The sequence below is a fragment of the Dendrobates tinctorius genome, unplaced genomic scaffold (assembly GCF_039654945.1).
Source record: "Dendrobates tinctorius isolate UK_male_01 unplaced genomic scaffold, ASM3965494v1 ptg000250l, whole genome shotgun sequence".
In the NCBI taxonomy this organism is placed as follows: Eukaryota; Metazoa; Chordata; class Amphibia; order Anura; family Dendrobatidae; genus Dendrobates; species Dendrobates tinctorius.
In genome coordinates this window covers 37,083,090-37,101,704 of record NW_027361917.1, presented here as the reverse complement: position 1 = coordinate 37,101,704, position 18,615 = coordinate 37,083,090, and the positions used below count along the sequence as shown (strand labels likewise).

The 18,615-nt window shown below is 47.7% G+C and overlaps 1 protein-coding gene across 7 annotated transcripts in view; it reads left to right on the top strand.

Annotated features, from left to right (window-relative positions):
- The window catches only part of BIRC6 (baculoviral IAP repeat containing 6), a 471,996-nt gene that overhangs the window by 134,112 nt on the left and 319,269 nt on the right, over window positions 1–18,615 (top strand). For 5 of the 7 annotated variants that reach the window (XM_073557616.1, XM_073557614.1, XM_073557617.1 and 2 more), the window contains exons 23-24: window positions 1,822–1,968; window positions 10,102–10,289. In XM_073557616.1, the coding sequence (XP_073413717.1) occupies window positions 1,822–1,968; window positions 10,102–10,289 (335 nt within the window). The remainder of the gene's footprint in view (window positions 1–1,821; window positions 1,969–10,101; window positions 10,290–18,615) is intronic. The other 2 variants (XM_073557613.1, XM_073557615.1) reach the window with 2 other exon arrangements.

Genomic DNA, 18,615 nt, shown 5'->3' with positions numbered 1-18,615 from the left:
GCTCATTTGTAGCATTCTTAGGTTTTGACATAGTTATGGTTATTGTTGACTGTTTAAGCTCCTACTGCTTTTTTCACTGAACTGGAGATATCTCATCCAGCGAGAGGGTGTATACTGCAGGGGAGGAGTTAACTTTTTTCTGGTTTACTTAGTGTCCTCCTAGAGGCAAGCAGCATAACACCCACTGTCTCTGTGTCCACAATGAATGGCTCGGAGAAAAGGATTTTACGATGAGTACACAAAAGCCCCTATATTTCCTGTTACCCTTGTAAAAATGAAAAATTTTTACTGGATTTTTTTTTTAATTTTCACGGCTCAACGTTATAAAATTTGGTGACGCACCTCTGAGTTCAAGGTGCTCACCACACCTGTAGATGCGTTCCTTGATGGGTGTAGTTTCCAAAATGGGGTCACTTGCCAAGAGCTTCAACTGTTTAGACACATCAGGGGCTCTGCAAATGCGACATGGCGTCCACTATCTATTACAGCCAATTTTGCATGCCAAAAGTCAAATGGCGCTCCTTCCCATCCGAAGCCCTGTTGTGCGCCCAAACAGTAGTTTTCCCTCTCATATTTGGTATTGGTGTACTTAGGAGATATTGCACAACAAATTGTATGGTCCATTTTCTACGGTTTCCCTTGAGAAAATGAAAATATTTGGGGCTAATGCAACATTTTTGTGGGAAAAAGTAAAATGTATTTTCCTTCCACATGTTTTAATTCCTATGTAACACCAAAAGGATTAATAAACTTCTTAAATGGGGTTTTCAGCACTTTGAGGGGTGCAGTTTTTAAAATGGAGTCACTTTTGGGTATTTTCTGTCATATAGGCATCTCAACATCACAAAACAATCACTGACCTCAGGGAGACCAGTCAAAGAAAACACTGCGGCAGCCGGCAAAGGCGCTCAATCAGTGAAATCCTAGGTGCATTACTCCCTGGGAAATACGAATATGTAAAGTCCGTGGAGCCTCATTTAAGAGTCTCAAACACGGGACTAGCCAGATCTTCCTCCAGAGAAGGACCCAGCCAAGGAGAGGCACCTTTCGGAAACCACCATTGCCACCATATTAAGTGGCCCTTTAAGTCAATATCCAGCTCTTTACGAGTTTACAGATATGGCTGGGTCCTTCCCTGGAGTTAGATCTGGCTAGTCCCGTGTTTGAGACTCTTAAATGAGGCTCCACAGACTTTATTTACATATTCGTATTTCCCAGGGAGCAATGCACCTAGGATTTCACTGACTGAGCGCCTTTGCCAGCTGCCGCAGTGTTTTCTTTGACGGGTCTCCCTGAGGTCAGTGATTGTTTTGTGATGTTGGTCTACTAGGCATTGCTCCCACCTAGCTAGAATCCTACTCCACACTGATGAGGGGTAACACCCCGAAACAGCTGTCTGTGGATGGATACCTGGCCTTGGTATTTCCCTTGTCATATCTGTAAACTCGTAAAGAGCTGGATATTGACTTATGGTGGTAATGGTGGTTTCCGAAAGGAGCCACTCCTTGGCTGGGTCCTTCTTGGAGGAAGATCTGGCTAGTCCTGTGTTTGAGACTCTTAAATGAGGCTCCACGGACTTTATTTGCATATTCATATAGGCATCTGAGTCACTTCAAATGTGATTTGGGCCCTAAAAAAAAAAAGTATAGTTTTGTAAATTTTGTTGGAAAAATGAAAAACTGCTGAATAACTTTTAATAGTTATTACTTCCTAACAAAAAAAATGTTTTAAAAAATGATGCAGATGTAAAGTAGACGTGGTAAATATTTGTTTTCTGGATTTGACATGATGACATCTGTGCATTGTGCATTGTCCTGACAGGCAGCGGGAAGGTGAACAGCAGCACAGCGGCAGAGGGCAGCTTCACGTCTCTCACCGGCCTCTTAGAAGTTGAACCATTGCACTTTACTTGCGTTTCCACAAGTGACGGAACCAGAATTGAGAGGGATGATGCAAGTACGTTTACTGGTACATACACAATTTATTTCTTCTTTATTAAATGTTTAACATCATGGCAATGTTTTCTCATGGTATTGTGTTGACACTGTATCCAGCACCATGATTTTTTGGTAAACTGATCTACCGTACTTTAAAGGGGTTGTTCAGTTCAAACAAGTTATCACCTATTCACGAGATAAGCGACAACTTGCCGATTGGTGGGCATAACACAACTGGCATCCGTACCAATTTTTATTCCTCATGGAGAGCTTTTATCCCATTACAATATGGCATGGCAGGTCGGATGCCCAACCACCTCTCCATTTATTCTTTTAGGCTGGTTTCACACTAGCGTTTTTTAGCACTGCGCTTTGTGCGCGTCCATGCGCATGCGTCATGCGCCCCTATCTTTAACATGGGGGCGCATGGTCTAGCATATGCACGCGTTCGTATGCGTTTTCGTGCGCATGCATTTTTTGTAGTGTGTGCCTAAGCGCGCCGGACGCAACCTGTTGCATTTTTGGTCCGTCCGACCGGTCTCAAAAAAAAACGCATGCGCACGGAATGCGCAAAAAAAATAACATTACAGTCTATGGGAAAGTTTAAAATCGCATGTGTTTTAAGAGTTAACATCGCTATAAACTGGTTAAAACGCATGCGCCTAAAAAAATCAAACGCATACAAAACGCATGATGTGTTTTTTGCATGCGATTCTATTGCGCAGGAAGCGCAGCGCTAAAAAACACTAGTGTGAAACTAGCCTTAGGCTGCTAGAAAAAGACGAGCGCAACATTTGCAGCTTCATAGGAATGAATGCAGTGGCGTCGCACATGTACACTGTTGATCCATTGTAGTGGTGTAAAAGTTCCTTGATCTCCCCACTGGTGTAGTCCTAGCAGTTGGACCCCTGCATATCAGCAAGTTATTACCCATCCTGTGATAACTTATTTTCATTGGACAACGCCTTTAATTACCTAAGCAATTTTAACATGCTTTTCTGTGCTCAGATCACAGCACACACCTCTCAGGTAAAGTGTCTTCCCATAAGGGAGCAATATGCTCCTGACATTGCACCATATGAAGCCGTTTATCGCTTACTGTGGCAACATTTCAGCATTCATTTTCAAATCTTCTCTTTAAAACTTAAAGCTTATTTCTCCTTCGCCTCATTGGGGACACAGGACCATGGGTGTTATGCTGCTGCCACTAAAAGGACACTAAGCAAATACACAAAAAAATTAACTCCTCCGCAGTATACACCCTCTGCTGGCTCTATCCTCAACCAGTTTGTTCTTAGTGTCTGTAGGAGGCACTAGGGTTTGGCTTCAGACCCCGACTTTATTTTATTTTTTAACTTTTTTTCCCATGGATTGAACAGGTGACGGGGCCTTTCAAGGTCTCGAACTCCCAAAATCATCAAAAGGCGGGAACGTGGCGTGTCGTCTCCCCATACCCACTCCTACAACCTACATTCCATGCCTGGTCTCTCCTTAGGGGCGACGGATCCCTTTAATGGGTCCGCTCTCCCCACACTGACAACGGACGGGAGCATGGGGTGTAGTCCCCACGTACCCCCTTCTGGTGCCAGGCCTTCAGCCGAACTCTTGCCACTGCTCCCCCCATGGTTTACCTGACTTAGGCTACTTTCATACTTGGGTTTTTGTGCGCTGCATGCGCAGTGCAAACACGCATAAAAACGCATCATGCGTTTTTAATGCGTTTTCTTGTTTTTTGCAAAAAAAAAAAAGCATGCTTTTTTTGAGCTGACGTGCGCACCCATGTTAAGTTTATGAAAAAAAAACGCATGCGCATTTGTGCGCAAAAACGCAAGTGTGAAAGTAGCCTTACCCTGGCAGAGGCTCCCATGAGGCGTCTGTGTGGCTCCACTGCACCACCACTGTCTGAAAGCGGCTGGTGTCTCCACCTCCCTATCAAAGGGATGGTGGATTGAGGAGGAATGGTGCGGCCAGAAATCTCCACCTGTGGCCCAGCGCACCCAACGTTGCTTCATCTGCTGCCATCTGTAAGTAGAGCAGCGCCCCTGGTCGGCAAGGGGAGGACTCCTCCATGGTCCTATGTAGATGTCCGGGCCCCCAGGGTGATAGGCGCCTTGTCCACTGCGTCTCTCAAAGCGCTGCCGCCGTCACCGCGCCGCCGCCACAGATTTAGGCCCCGGCTTCTGGCTGTGATAGGCCAAGGTCCGCCCACCCATTCGGCTCCGCCCACTTCTCTGCCGCTTTCACCGCACATGGGACTTCTGGCAGCAGTGACAACCTTCTCTGGGGGCACGGATATAGGACCTGGGTAAGCTAATACACAGCGCTTAACTGCTTCCCTGCAGCAGCCTCTATGCAGCAGTTTTGTGCAATATGTCTCGTACCGCATGTAATGCCCCACTACCATGCAGACACCGTTTTGCAATATGTGTGGCCTGTGACCCCTCATGTGCACAGGAGCCCCCTGCTAATGCCGACCCTAATGGACCTAGTCCACCCGAGTGAGCTGCTTCCCTAGCTAAAGCTATAGAATCCTTCTGTGATTCCTCCTCAAGCACCCCTCCCCCCATAGAGGGCCCTTCATCAGCCGCACGAGAGACTTCCTCAGGTCCCAATCTTCCCAGGTCACCAAAGATTTCTGCTCTTCGCCATCGGAGACTAGCACTTTCAGTTCACGGCCTTGCCCTTCGGTCTTGCCACTTCCCCCAGAGTGTTCACCAAGGTCATGGCAGCCGTCATATCTATTCTGCACTATCAGGGCGTAGTGGTTCTACCCTACCTAGACGACCTCCTCATCAAGGGTTCGTTCCTGCAGGCCTGTGCTGAGCGTGTCAGCGTCATTGTGGACATTCTCGTTTAGGTTGGCTAGTGAACCTAGACAAGTCCTCCCCAGCCCCATCCCAGCAAATCTCCTTTTTGGGAATGATCATGGACACTTCCTGAGGGTTGGTAATTCTCCCTCCAGAAAAGATCTCGACGCTGATCCAGGAAGCCACGGAAGCTTTATCTTGCCCACCCCCACTCCCTGCAGTTCAGCATGCAGGTCCTGGGGAAAATGGTGGCGTCGATCGAGGCAGTACCATTTGCCCAATTTCATCTTCGTTCTCTGCAGCAAGCACTGCTGTCAGCTTGGGACAGAAATCCGGCCTCCCTGGACCGCCGTTTTCGCCTGTCCCCCCTGATCAGGCGGTCTCTCAGGTGGTGGACGTCAACGTCCTCATTGGGTCAAGGAAGGTCCTTTCTACCAGTTCACTGGCTGGTGGTGACCACTGATGCCAGTCTTCTAAGTTGGGGAGTGTACTTCCGTCACCACACGGCTCAGGGACGCTGGTCCATTCAGGAATCGCGTCTCCCGATCAATATCCTCGAGATTTGGGCAATCAGGCTGGCCCTTCATCGATTCCATCAACTCCCATTCGGATCCAGTTGGACAATGCCACGGCGGTGGCGTACATCAATTGTCGGGGACACGGAGCAGAACAGCGATGCTCGAAATAGCACATGTTCTGCAATGGGCCGAGACGAACCATTCAGTTATCTCAGCGGTTCATATTCCGGGAGTAGAGAATTGGGCTGCAGATTTTCTCAGCCGTCAGGGTCTGGCCTCGGAAGAGTGTTACCTTCATCCCAAAGTTTTTCAGCAGATTTGTCAGCCCTGGGGTACCCCGGATGTGGACCTCATGGCCTCCAGGCTAAACTCCAAAGTTCCAGCATTTGAAGCTCTGTCCCGCGACCCATTAGCCTTTGGGTCGGGCGCCCTGGTGCTTCCGTGGCATCAGTTTCGCCTCCCTTACATTTTTCCGCCGCTTCCGCTAATCCCAAGGGTTATCTGAAAGATCAGGGTGGAGGGTATCCTGTGACTCTCGTCGCTCCAGACCTGCCACGCCGAACGTGGTACGCAGAACTGGTGCAACTAGACGACGTCGTTCCCTGGCGTTTACTGGACTGCCCAGACCACCTCTCTCGGGGGCCCATTTACCGTCATAACTCGAGAGTGCTGAGTTTAACGGCCTGTCCATTGAATCCTGGATCCTAGCCCAGGCCGGTTTCTCACAGCAAGTGGCGTCCACCATGATCAACACCCAGAAACCTACTTCTGTGCGCATTTACCATTGTGTTTGGAAGGTCTTTTTCTTTTGGTGTAAAACCTGTGGATGTTCCCCACTTGTGTTTTCTATCCCTTCCATTCTGGAGTTTCTCCAAGCAGGATTAGACTCAGGCCTGGCTCTGGCTTCTCTCAAATGCCAAATTTCAGCCATATCCGTCCTGTTCCAGCCAAGAATAGCATCCAAATCGCAGGTCAAGACCTTCATACAGGAGTGTCGCACCTTGTCCCTCCCTACAAGATGCCTCTGGAAGCTTGGGACCTTAATTTGGTCCTAGGTGCCTTGCAAGAGGCCCCCTTCGAACCCCTGCAGGATGCGAATATGCCCTATCCTCTGGAATTCCATGCCTCATCACGTCCGATTATCCACCACCCTCGGATCCTTCAAACAGAACCTGAAAACCCATCTTTTCAGGAAAGCTTACAGCCTGCAATAACCATTCTGCCGCCTCACCACCGCCCAAGCCGCCGCCTCAAAACCACCAGAGCTGCTGCACCCCCGACCTTCTGTCTCTTCCCCACTATCCCATAGAATGTAAGTCCGCAAGGACAGGGTCCCCTCCCCTCTGTACCAGTCTGTCATTGTAAATTTGTTTACTGTTAACGATGGCTATAACTTTGTATGTAACCCCCCTTCTCATGTGCAGCACCATGGAATTTATGGCGCTATATAAATAGATAATAATACGTCACTCACTCTTCTTTCTTGGAAAGTTGCCTTTCTTGTGGCAGTAACATCCATCAGGTGGGTCTCTGAATTGGCAGCTGTGTCTTGCAAACCTCCTTTTCTGGTTTTCCACCAGGACAAGCTGGTGTTAAGAATATCTCCGTCCTTCTTACCTAAAGTCGTTTCTTCTTTTCATCTGAATGAGAACATAGTTTTGCCTTCGTTCTTCCCAACCAAGGACCATCGTACTGAGAAAGCCCTCTACACTTTGGATTTGGTGATGGCACTCGGGAAATACATTTCCAGAACAGCGTCTTTCCGTAAATCGAATTCCCTCTTTGTGCTTCCGGAGGGACACAGAAAGGGCCTACCTGCTTCTAAAGTTACTATAGCCAGATGGATCCCCTCTGCAATCCAAGAAGCTTTTCGTGTCAGAGGTCAGCCTATCCCAGCGGGGATCAAGGCACACTCCACTCGGTCAGTGGTGGCCTCCTGGGCCATTCGGCACCAGGTGTGGGCACAGCAAATGTGCAAGGCTGCAACTTGGTCCAGCCTTCACACATTTACTAAGCATTACAGCATTCATTCTCAAGCCCCTTCAGATTCGGCTCTTGGCAGACAGATTCTGCAATCGGCAGTATCTCATCTGTAGGCCAGATTAATTATTTGGTACATAAATTTTCAGTTGCTGTGCTGTTTCCCACCCAGGGACTGCTTTAGGACGTCCCATGGTCCTGTTTCCCCTAATGAGGAGAAGGAGGAACAGGGATTTTTGTGTGTACTCACCGTAAAATCCTTTTACCGGAGCCAATCATTGTGGGACACAGCACCCACCCTGTTAGCCTGTTGGCTTGTGGTTGTTACTTGTTTTTGACATGTTGCATTTCTCTTTGCTATTTGTGAACTCCTACTGCTTTAGCACCGAACTGGCTCAGGATAGAGCCAGCAGAGGGTGTATACTGCGGAGGAGGAGTCAATTTTTTTGTGTATTTGCTTAGTGTCCTCCTAGTGGCAGCAGCAAAACACCCATGGTCTTGTGTCCTCCAATGAATGGCTCGGAGAAAAGGATTTTACGGTGAGTGCACACAAAAATCCCTGTTTTTTTGCCACAATATTTTGCTGATATTTTATGTTGGCATAATTATGTATGAGATCCACAGCTTTCTACCAGCAGAAGCAAATTTAATTGGGTTTGTGTAGATACAAATTAAATAAAATATAAGCAAAAACCTGCTGAATGTTTATATTTAAAAATGAAGTTTGAGTTAATGGGAATCTGTCACCCCGTTTTCAGCCTATAAGCTGCGGCCATCGCCATCAGGGGCTTATCTACAGCATTCTGTAATCCTGTAGATAAGCCCCCGATGAAACCTGAAAGATAAGAAAAACACGTTAGCTTATACTCACTGGGGGTCGGGTGCGGTGGGTGTCGCGGTCCGGTCCGACGCCTCCCATCTTCATACGATGATGTTCTCCTCCTTGCTTATCCCTTGGCTCCTGCGCACACGTACTTTATCTGCCCTGTTGAGGGCAGAGTAAAGTACTGCAGTGCGCAGGTGCCGGGAAAGGTCAGAGAGGTCCCGCGCCTGCACACTGCAGTACTTCACCGTGCCCTCCACAGGGCAGATAAAGTATGCCTGCGCAGGAGCCGAGGAAGCAGTAAGGGAGGACATCATCGTATGAAGATGGGAGGCGCCGGACCGGACAGCGACACCCATCGGACCGGACCGAACGCCAGGGTGAGTATAAACTAACTTTTTTCTTATCTTTCAGGTTACATCGGGGGCTTATCTGCAACATTACAGAATGCTGGAGATAAGCCCCTGGTGCCGGCAGCTGATAGGCCAAAAATGGGGTGATGGACTCCCTTTAAATGGGCTGAGAAGAAAAGTCGCCCGCCATCTGCATGACTTCATACTTCCGAAACCTGGCGGTGTGCAATGCACACACTGTCATGCTTCCCCTGTATTCCCCGTGTGGGTAGGTGGTCACGCGACTGCAAGTATGCAGTGTACATGGTTTTGGCTATGTGCAAACTAGAGTCTCATCCTCTTCTCTCCGTGGTCTATCACATGCATTTGGTGACGTGATCGCCCATACAAATGGGGACTGTCACAATTCCACTGACAAAACTCCTTAAGTTAGAAAGCTGCACTCGTGCAACAGCATGGCTAAACTACGTAAATCATAGTTCCATATTTCATCCCCACCATTCCAGATCCTCACCCTCGAACCTTCTTCCTTGGCTGCAGCTGTCATATCCTATTTACCCAGGTGAACGCTGCAGCCAGTTACTGGACTCTGTGGTCTTTTTTTTTTTTCTTTTTTCATTTTTTACTGCTGTGCTGAGTGATTGGCTGCAGTGGTCATGTGGTGTTCTGTATGGGAAATCACCACTGCAGCAGATAAATGGAAAACCAGAAGAAGATCAGGAAATGGAGGGTGAAGTGTATGCATCTGTTTATTTTAGCTTTATTACTGACTGTACTCTGCTTTTTGATTCACTTGAAAAACTCCTTAAAATGTTATTTCCATCATCAGTACATCCTCGAGCAGCCAATCTTACCATGTAGAAGAAATACTATATTTCTCCTCCTTGGTTCCTTGGTCAGCATTTTGCCCCTGTATAGCTTTGTACATAGCAGGTAGAGGAATGAGGACTGAGCTGCTTCCACACCTTCTATAGCAGTGGTCCCCAACCTTTCTGACCTAGAGAGCCATGTTCATCTCTGAGAGAGGATCGCGAGCCACATCCAGCTACTGCCCCCCTCACACTAGTGGCAACCAGAGCCCCCATTACGGGTATAATGATAACCAAAGCTTTTCCACAGAAATCAACTCAAAGCAGTATACCTAGATCCAGAGGTCCCCACAATACCCCCATTCAGTATTCTCCCATCCAGCACTCCCAACACACTGTCACATCCAGCTTCAGGCACCTCCTCTGATAGGTAGTATCATCCTGTCTCCAGCGTACCTTGCTTAAATTATCTCTAAACCCCTAAGACCAGTATATGTGCATCCAGATCTACCCTCAAAATTCACCATTTTGAGATTTGCTCTTTATACCTGTTAGACCTGGAGCAAATGCACCAAGCTGGCAGACAGCCTCGAGCCATAATTCATGGGACCGCGAGCCACATGTGGCTCCCGAGCTACAGGTTGGGGACCCCTGTTCTATAGGAAGATTTACATGTAGCAGCCTTGTTGCTGAAAATTTTTCCAATGTCTCCTCTGAGTGGGTCATGCAGATAAATGCATATTCTGGGGAAATTTCCAGTGAATCAAAGATATTTAATAATGACAGCCAATCTCCATAAAGCAAAGCTATTTGCGATTTCTGCATAAGTTTCCTTTTATTAACATGCTTGTTTTTGTCTTTTGCCCTATGCCAGTGAGCACGTTTGGCGTGACCCCAGCAGTGGGCGGCTTGTCTGCTGGCACAGTGGGAGAAGCTTCCACCGCTCTGAGCTCTGCCGCTCAGGTCGCTCTACAGTCGCTCTCTCACGCAATGGCCTCCGCCGAACAGCAGCTCCAGGTACTTCAAGAGAAACAACAGCAGCTTCTGAAGCTTCAGCAACAGGTGGGAGGACGTTTCCCCACGTTCACTTTGAGCACCACATGCTGAGAACCTTGTTCGAAATGCCATAAAATGTCTTGATGTGAAATGTTCTCCTGAGGTTTCCATTTCACAAGCTACCAAAAGAGTATTTAAAAATTAAGCTCTAAAACGGTGTGAACTTGGTGAGCAATGGTGTGTGTGGGGTTCCTTCATCTCATCTGCTCACTCAGATTAACTGGAGATCTCTGAAATCATGTTGTGTGTCCTGGGAGATATGCACAACTGAAGACACTGTTTTAGACCTATAGTGAGGTGTATACCAGCTCTTGTTTGCAGGGCTGTATCTGCAATCAGGGGTAGGGACCTGCACGTGTCTTATACTATAAAAAGCTTTGTGCCTTACAGGACTTGAGATGCCCATATCGTTTCTTTAGGCCTCTCTAGGCTGCCAGTCACTCAGTACAATTCTTTGCCTGGGGAAATAATGGTTTATGAAAGTTATAATCCAGCATATATGAATCATGTCTTGAAGATTACACTGTCCCATACATGTTATGAAGCCAGCTAGATCCACCAAGATTCATCTCTTGGGTATGGCCAACTTGGATTTGGGAGTTTCCTGACTACATTGTCCTCACTAAAGGGGTTTTCTGGGATCGGCCAAATTTGGCTAAAGGTAGAAAATATTCTGACATGCCGTAATTTTAGCCGCCTGATAATTAAAGTCTGCGTCTCCTGTGTTCCCTGGTGGTCTTTGTTTACTTCCTGCAGTGGCCGTGTTCTGTTAAACACTAGTTACTTGTTCCGGTGGTCTTTTACTGTCCACAACATCATCACCGCTGTGACCAATGATTGACTGCAGCAGTCATGTGATAGCAAATGAGCAGTTCAGGGAAGTAAACTGAGACCGGTGGGGAGGACTAAAGCTGCAGCCATTGAGACTTTACAGGTATCGTATTTTTCAAACTATACGACGCACCGGACCATAAAACGCACCTACGTTTTAGAGGTGGAAATTAGGAGGGAAAAAAAATTAAGCAAAAATTGTGGTCAAATCTGTACTTAATATCCTCTATCCTGGTAAATATGGTCCCCTCATCCCCATCCTGATACACATGGCTCCCTCATCCCTATCCTAGTATGCATGACCCCCTTATTCCTATCCTGAATTCCTGAATTGCATGGCCCTCATACCCATTCTGGCATGCATGTCTCCCTCATCCCTATCCTGGTAGGAATGGTCCCCCTCATCCTTATCCTGGCAGGAATGATCACCCTCATTCCTATACTGGTATGCAAGGTCCCTATACTTGTCCTCATATTATTGGCCCCATACTTGTCCTGGTATGCATGGCCCCATCCCTATCCTGGTATGCATGGCCCCATCCCTATCCTGGTATGCATGGCCCCATCCTTATCCTGGTATGCATGGTCCCATCCTTATCCTGGTATGCATGGTCCCATCCTTATCCTGGTATGCATGGTCCCATCCTTATCCTGGTATGCATGGTCTCATCCTTATCCTGGTATGCATGGTCCCATGAGAAAAGATTAAAAAAAAAAAATCAACTTTACACTTACCTTCCTCTTCTCCCTGGCAGCATCTTGTTCTGCTGCTTAATGCTTGTAAGCAGCGTATGGCAGGGACATTATGCGCTGCTCACAAGCAGAGCACAGGTGCCGGAATACTCGCTGGTGTACTGTTCATTGCAGAGAGCAGTGAGTATTCATTGCTCTTCAGTAGCGCACAGTGTCAGTGTCAGAAATATTCATTTCTCTTAAGTATTGGCACATGTGGCCGCCGGCAGCAGCAGGAAGCCGGTGGCTGACACTGCGCGCTATTGAAGAGCAATGAATACTCGCTGCTCTCTGCGATGAACAGTCTCGGCGAGTATTCTGGCAGCTGTGCTCTGCTTGTGAGCAGCGCATGACGTCCCTGCTATTCTCTGCTTACAAGCATTAAGCAGCTGCTGGCAATGGAGCAGGACACTGCGAGGGAGCGGCGGAAGGTAAGTGTAATGGTTTGTTTTTTAAATCTTTTCTGATGCAGACATGCATATCAGGACCGCAGTGGGGCCAATCAAGCCAGAATGCCAAAAAGAAATGAATATTCATTGCCCTTCACGCCCATGGGTGTGGAATGCAGTAAATATTCATTTCTCTTTAGCAGCGGGAACAGGAGTTAGCTGGAGCCGCCGGCTTCTGCCTCTGTGACCCGCTGCTCTGCTGAAACCACTCCCCCACCACAGCCAGAGCTGGTACATCCGGACTATAATATGCACCCCCCATTTTCCTCCACATTTTGGGAGGAAATAAGTGTGTCTTCTAGTCCGAAAAATGTGGTAAGTTACATTATGATTTACATATATTTGTGTCTCAATAGGTATTTTAATTTAGATGCGTATATTTAGAAATGTGTATAGATCTTTTGCTTAATGGCTCTGGTAGTTTCCAGCCTTATTATGTTGATGATCTAACCACAGAGTATCATAGTTCATTCACATCAGATTGGTTAATGTCCGCTCCTAGATCTGGCACCCTGACCGATCAGCTGCAATCTTCTTCAACGAGAATTACAGTTCTGCTCCTATGTGATTGTACGGTGCTGGGTTTCAGACCTGGACTGTATTAATGTTGATGACCTAAGGCTGGGAAAAATTCTAGAAGCTTAATTTTGAGCAATACTTGACGCAAAGTATTGCAAAGTCTAAATGCACATTTTGTTAGTGCAGTACTTTTAATGTATATGCCAGGAGAAACCATCATATTCATTCATGGTTTTGTAGGCCCGCATTCACCAGACAGGGAAAAATGAGTGTCCTTTTGGCCTCCCTCTGCCCAGTATGCTCCTGCATGCAAATATTTCTGGGTGCTAGGTGCTGTATGGCATCGCATGAGATACATGTGTAGTTTTACCATCTTATCCTGGTAGTGGAAAGAGAAAAGCACCACAAGTCTTATAATGCTAAGGCTGATGTCACACTCTTTAGCCTCCACTTTTTCGGAGATCCAGAGGGAAACCGAGATGGTCATTGAGTGCAATGAAGTAAAAGGATGAAAATTGCACACATGAGCGTAGCTGATTATGGAGTCTTGAATGTGGAGGCAAGGCTTAATGTGAAAAACAATCTGAGATGCATAATATTGTGGTGGGCTTCACAGACGAGGAATAGTCTTAACTTTTATCATTGGGGAGTTTATTTTACTTTTCTTCTGTTACTTACCTTTTATATTGAATATTGCTTTAATCTTGCACTTTATTGGTATCTGAAAAACTCCTATATTCAAACAAAGCGTCCTTTTGCTGTTTAACATTTGCTATTAAAGCCTTTTAATTATTTTGGCTTTTACAAAGCATCGCTATTGCATGAGATACATTTTTTTTAAGCAAATTTAAAGGCGGTTGACCACCTCTTTTATGTTGAAAAGTGGCCAAACATGGTGTTAAAGTAAAAAAAAAAAAAAAAAAAATCAGACTACTCCTGTAGTGACTAGTGATGAGCGAATAGCTTTGGATAACTCCTTATCTGAATAGCTATAGTGCTTACCGAATAGCTGCATCGGGAACCATGATACCTAGAGTGCTCCCGATGATCAGCGGTTCGGTGCCGCAGCTGCATGTGTCGCGGCTGTGTCACAGTCACAACACATGCATGGAGAGCCTTTTTGTTGGGCTGTCCATGCATATGTTGTGACTGTCACACAGCGTCACAGGCAGTTGCGGAGCCGAACAGCTGATTATCGGGAGCTATCCGGGTTCTCGATGCAGTTTTCTCTCTTGCTTCATTGGGGGACACAGGAACCATGGGTGTATGCTGCTGACACTATGCAGAAAAAAAAAAAAGTTGGCTCCTCCTCCACAGTGTACACCCCACTGACAGGAAGTAGGATGTTCAGTTTAGCTTAGTGTCAGTAGGAGGTGGACACGAGTCTTTCACTAGACCCTTATCTACCTCAATGTGCGTCGTTTCTTTTCAGGTTTTCCGGAGGGATACAGTGTGAATGGTCACTACTGTACTCCCGCACAGAGACTATGAGTACGGCATGTACTGCCACCCCGTATCCTCATATGTCTGGACGGCAGGACCCCATCCCCTAGCACATAAGCGTGCTTAGGTGTTCCAGACCCGGTCCTGGCCCACTGTCTCCCACCTACTCGCCCACCAGAGCCTGTTAGTTGGAGGAGACGTGACGTCTGGCAACCGTCAGACGACTTCACCTTAAGAAGATGGGTAAAGAAGAGGAAACCCCCTGTCAGGTGTAGACGGTCACTGGTAATTTAGGCCCCAGCTTATATTCGGGACTGGACATCCCTTTCCCCTGGCCGCTCTCCTGCCGCACTTGTGGGGAGCTCACTTCCCGGCTGAGGGTCGGCGGATCATTCACCCTCCTTTCGCCGGGCGCTGTGCGCTTCAGGCTTTCCTCAGTTAGTGTCTTCCCTCAGAATAGGCGACGGTGGGCAGCAGCCTGCTCTCCTCAGCGCGGTGCCCCGCCCCACCATTTTTCCCCTGCATCTGATAGGATCCAGATTAAAGCGCCAGCGTTTTCCGGGCCTCCTCGCCGCCCCCGCTCCGTCGGCGGTTTCCAGGGACTAATCTTAGGCCCCGGCTTTATTGCGGCCTAGTTCTCGGTAGCTCTGCCCCCTGTCTTCTCTGTATTCGGGCGGGCTTTTTTCCCGCCAGTCTCCCCTCACTTCCCAGCGCAAGCTCCGCCCACTCTACCCGGCCTCACATGCGGTGCAGAGATAGTAGCCATCACCGCCATCTTCCTGCACCCAGAGCTGACGTTTAGCTCCGTCTCCTTGCGGGCTGCAGAGCGGTGTTTTTCACAGCGCGCTCATTCTGTTGCAGCGAGAAGCGTCTTCCTTGGCATTCTCCCAGCGTGGGACCCGGTTAGTGCCTTCACCTGGCAGGACCAGCTCTTTCCTGTCTATCTCCGCTCAGCCTAATCAGGTACGTTGCGGAGTATAAGCCCCTCATAGTAAAACTAAGCAGGGCCTCACTGTCCGCAGGTCCAGTGAAGGAGCAGAGAATCCATCTTTGCTAGTGTGTCTCATGTGATATGCGCTATAGTCGTACCGTACAATCGATAGGGGTATAGGGACAGTCATTAGCGGAATAGCACCCCGCAGCCGTACAGTCCCGGACGTAACGGTTTTCTGGAGTCGTACAGTCACTAATGTAATGGGTTTTCTGGAGCTGTACGGTCTCTGATGTAATGGTACTCTGGAGTCGGGCAGTCACCGACTTTACTGTACTCTAGAGCCATACGGCCACTGGCATAATAATCTGCTGTGCAGTCTCTAGTGCATCAGTATGTCTGGTGTCATAGCACACAGAGCCATGTAGAGCCTCGCTGCTGTCTACTGTAATTGCGGCATGGCGTTTGGTAGAAAGTTCCACCGCAATTGCAGATATGTGCCTTAATTTTCAGTAGAACAAGATTCGATCATTGCCTCACACATATTGATGCTGGAGCCCTGGCATAGCAACTGCTTCCATAGCTCACAGGCACTCGCCCATCCTTTTTCTGCAGCCCCCTCCGGACACTGGCTTCACACTGCCCTAAGCAGAATGAGCTGCTTCTATCTCTTCACGTCTGCAGTGTTTTGGGCTGGACTTCCAGCTGGATAGAAGTCCGTGTTACCTGGCAATTGTCTGCTGTGGCTCAGTGGATATGGAAGCTGTCCACAACTCGCAGGTCCAGGAGTTGCACCCCTGGTGCACAACAGATAGTAGAGTTTAGTCTCTTTCTGATCCCAGACCTACTGTTCTACCATCAAGAGAATTGACAGGTCAGAATCTACTATAATACAGACTTCAGGGTACGGCTTACTACACGTGAAGCCGTTATTCTGCCTAAGGTCGTCAGGTATCCAGGCCTAGACTGCACCGCAACACAGAAACGGCTGTCTCCTATATCCTTCTCCGGGTTCTCTCCACGCTGATTTGTTCACAGGATACTTAGAGCCGATTGCAGCTATACTATATCCACTATCCAGGCTTCAAACGCACCACCTACCAGGTACAGTGGTTGAAATGGCCGTATTACTGTGGAGACGTGTCTGGGGTTGACTGCTTCAGTGGTACTGGTGTTCAGTACCGTATTCAGGTGAGTCAGACGCCCTCGTATTCAGGTTCCTGGCGTCCTTTTGCAGCAGTATTCTATCCCTTATCGAGCACTTGGATAGTCCTCTACCAGACAGGTTTAGTCAATACACACCATCTTTCCGGTAACTCAAATGTACCCGAAGTCCATCGACTACATCGGCCCGATTCTACTGTCCCATTGTCAGATGAGTCAGGAGCACCCTCTCTCACGTTCCTCAGGGTCCTTTGCAGCCTTTGCCTAGCTCCCGTCTAATCACCACTCGAGGTGAGGTGCCGGCATTTATTACCTCTGGCGGGCTGCAGCTGCGATTTCAAGCCTCTTTCATGTGAGTCTGACATCTTTCAGCTGCATATTTCATAGCCAGTAACATCTGTGGTTTGTTAACAGTTAAATGTAAACAGCTACCATGTCCAAACGGAGTGGATCTCTGTACCACAGAGCGGATCTCAGTAGCAACATAACTGGATACTCCACCTTCAGGTAGGTCAGACACTCTCGTGTCAGGTACGGATGGTCGAGGTTACTGTGGCATGATCTGGACCCTAAGTGTGAGTTGCTCCACAAGAGGTTTTTGTACCACCTTCTGATCAGTTTACAGTACCGTCTTTACTGCCCGGTGTGTTACGCCTATCATTAATGTTTGGCTAATAGTTTATAAGTTCTAGTATGGCCTAAGGGCCTTCGAGCTACCACAATACCTAAGCTCCTTATTTGTCAGAACTTACCTATTCTTTCTTACAGACACCGGATAAAGCCTCCAGCAGCTCACAGATGTGACTTCTGACCGTGACTGGGACAAGTATCCCACCTCAGACAAGAATGGGATCTCGCTCTGCGCTAGTATCGACCAGGGTAGAAAGCTGCTCCAGTCTTGGATCTAAGGATGAGTCTGGTGATAACACGTTTCTTATTTCAGCTAGAATGGTATTTTTCACTGCGATCTTCGGGCGAGTGTTGTCTTAGACGTAGGCACGCGGATCTACACACTGCAATCCCCTCCCTGCTCCAGAGGGTCCAGGATGGATTCGGTCATTTACATAGTCATAAGGATTGACCTCCCTTTCATCAGCCTAGTTGTCTTTCTGGGGTCTATTTGATCTACCTAGAGCCAACTTTCTTTGCAGTTGACATACTCCATGTTTTGCCATGGACTTTCCTTGCTCGACTATTCTTTTTTGTGAATCCAGCTGGACTATTTTTTTCCCATATTCACCCTCATCCCTGTATGCTGGGTTTATCTTCCTCTTGATCTCAGTCTGATCAGTCTGAAAAATCATCCAGTAGTCTTCAGTCTACCTGCTTAATCAAGCAATCAGTTGTCTCTTCATAGCCAACCTGTGTCTACATTACAGCGATGAGATCCAGGTTATCCCTAGGTTCCATTCAGTACGTTTTCAGTGTTCGGTTCTTTAGCAGGTTCTCAGGGCCTGCTCTCCGGTTTTGTCGTTTTCTCATAGAACGGGCTTCAGCCGTTTCCAGACAAGGGGGCCCCTCGGTATATCTTTTTGCCTCCTGAGCGCTTCACAAATTAGACTACTTCTGTGACTACGAACCCTTCGGTTCCAAGTTCTCCACTACTACGGTCCTTCCTCGCCCAGACATGCATCCCTCAGGGATACCAATGTCGAATTCACACAGTAGTTAGCAGGGTCAACCTTGAAAGCACCCGCCGCCATAGCGTGACCTGCCTTAGCCCCCACTCGTGTTGCAAAGTTCTATAGACACGTGGCCTAGCTTGCTCAGAGCATTATTTTTGGAGGCCGGTCGGAAGATTTGACCGTACTCACTGTCCAAAAATTTTTCTTGCATGGAGACATAGTTTTTCGCCTAATCGTTCCCATCTAAGGGTCCATTTGGCTTTTGGTTTCAAGAGCGAAATTATCCCCAAAGAGGTCCCTCACCAGCTTTCCGTTCCTTCTGTGTGTCTCCAATAGGCCAAATTGTTAAGGAGCTCACCGGAAGGACAAGCGCTCCCCTTCCTCAGGCTTAGCCTCGTCGTTCTTCAGTGCTTTTTCCTCAGCATGACGTTTGGGGATCTAGGATTGAGTCCGTCCTTATTTTTTTCAGGAAGAAATTTTCTTCGTTCAACATTTACCTTCTGTGAATCGCATGATTTTTTCCTTGTTCCATGAAGCTCTTATCCAGGTCCTGGCTTTTTCAGGGCTTTGGCGATGTCTGCCTTTGCAACGAACGGGTTCATTTTCCTTTTCAGTTGGTATCTTTCCCTTTCAGACTC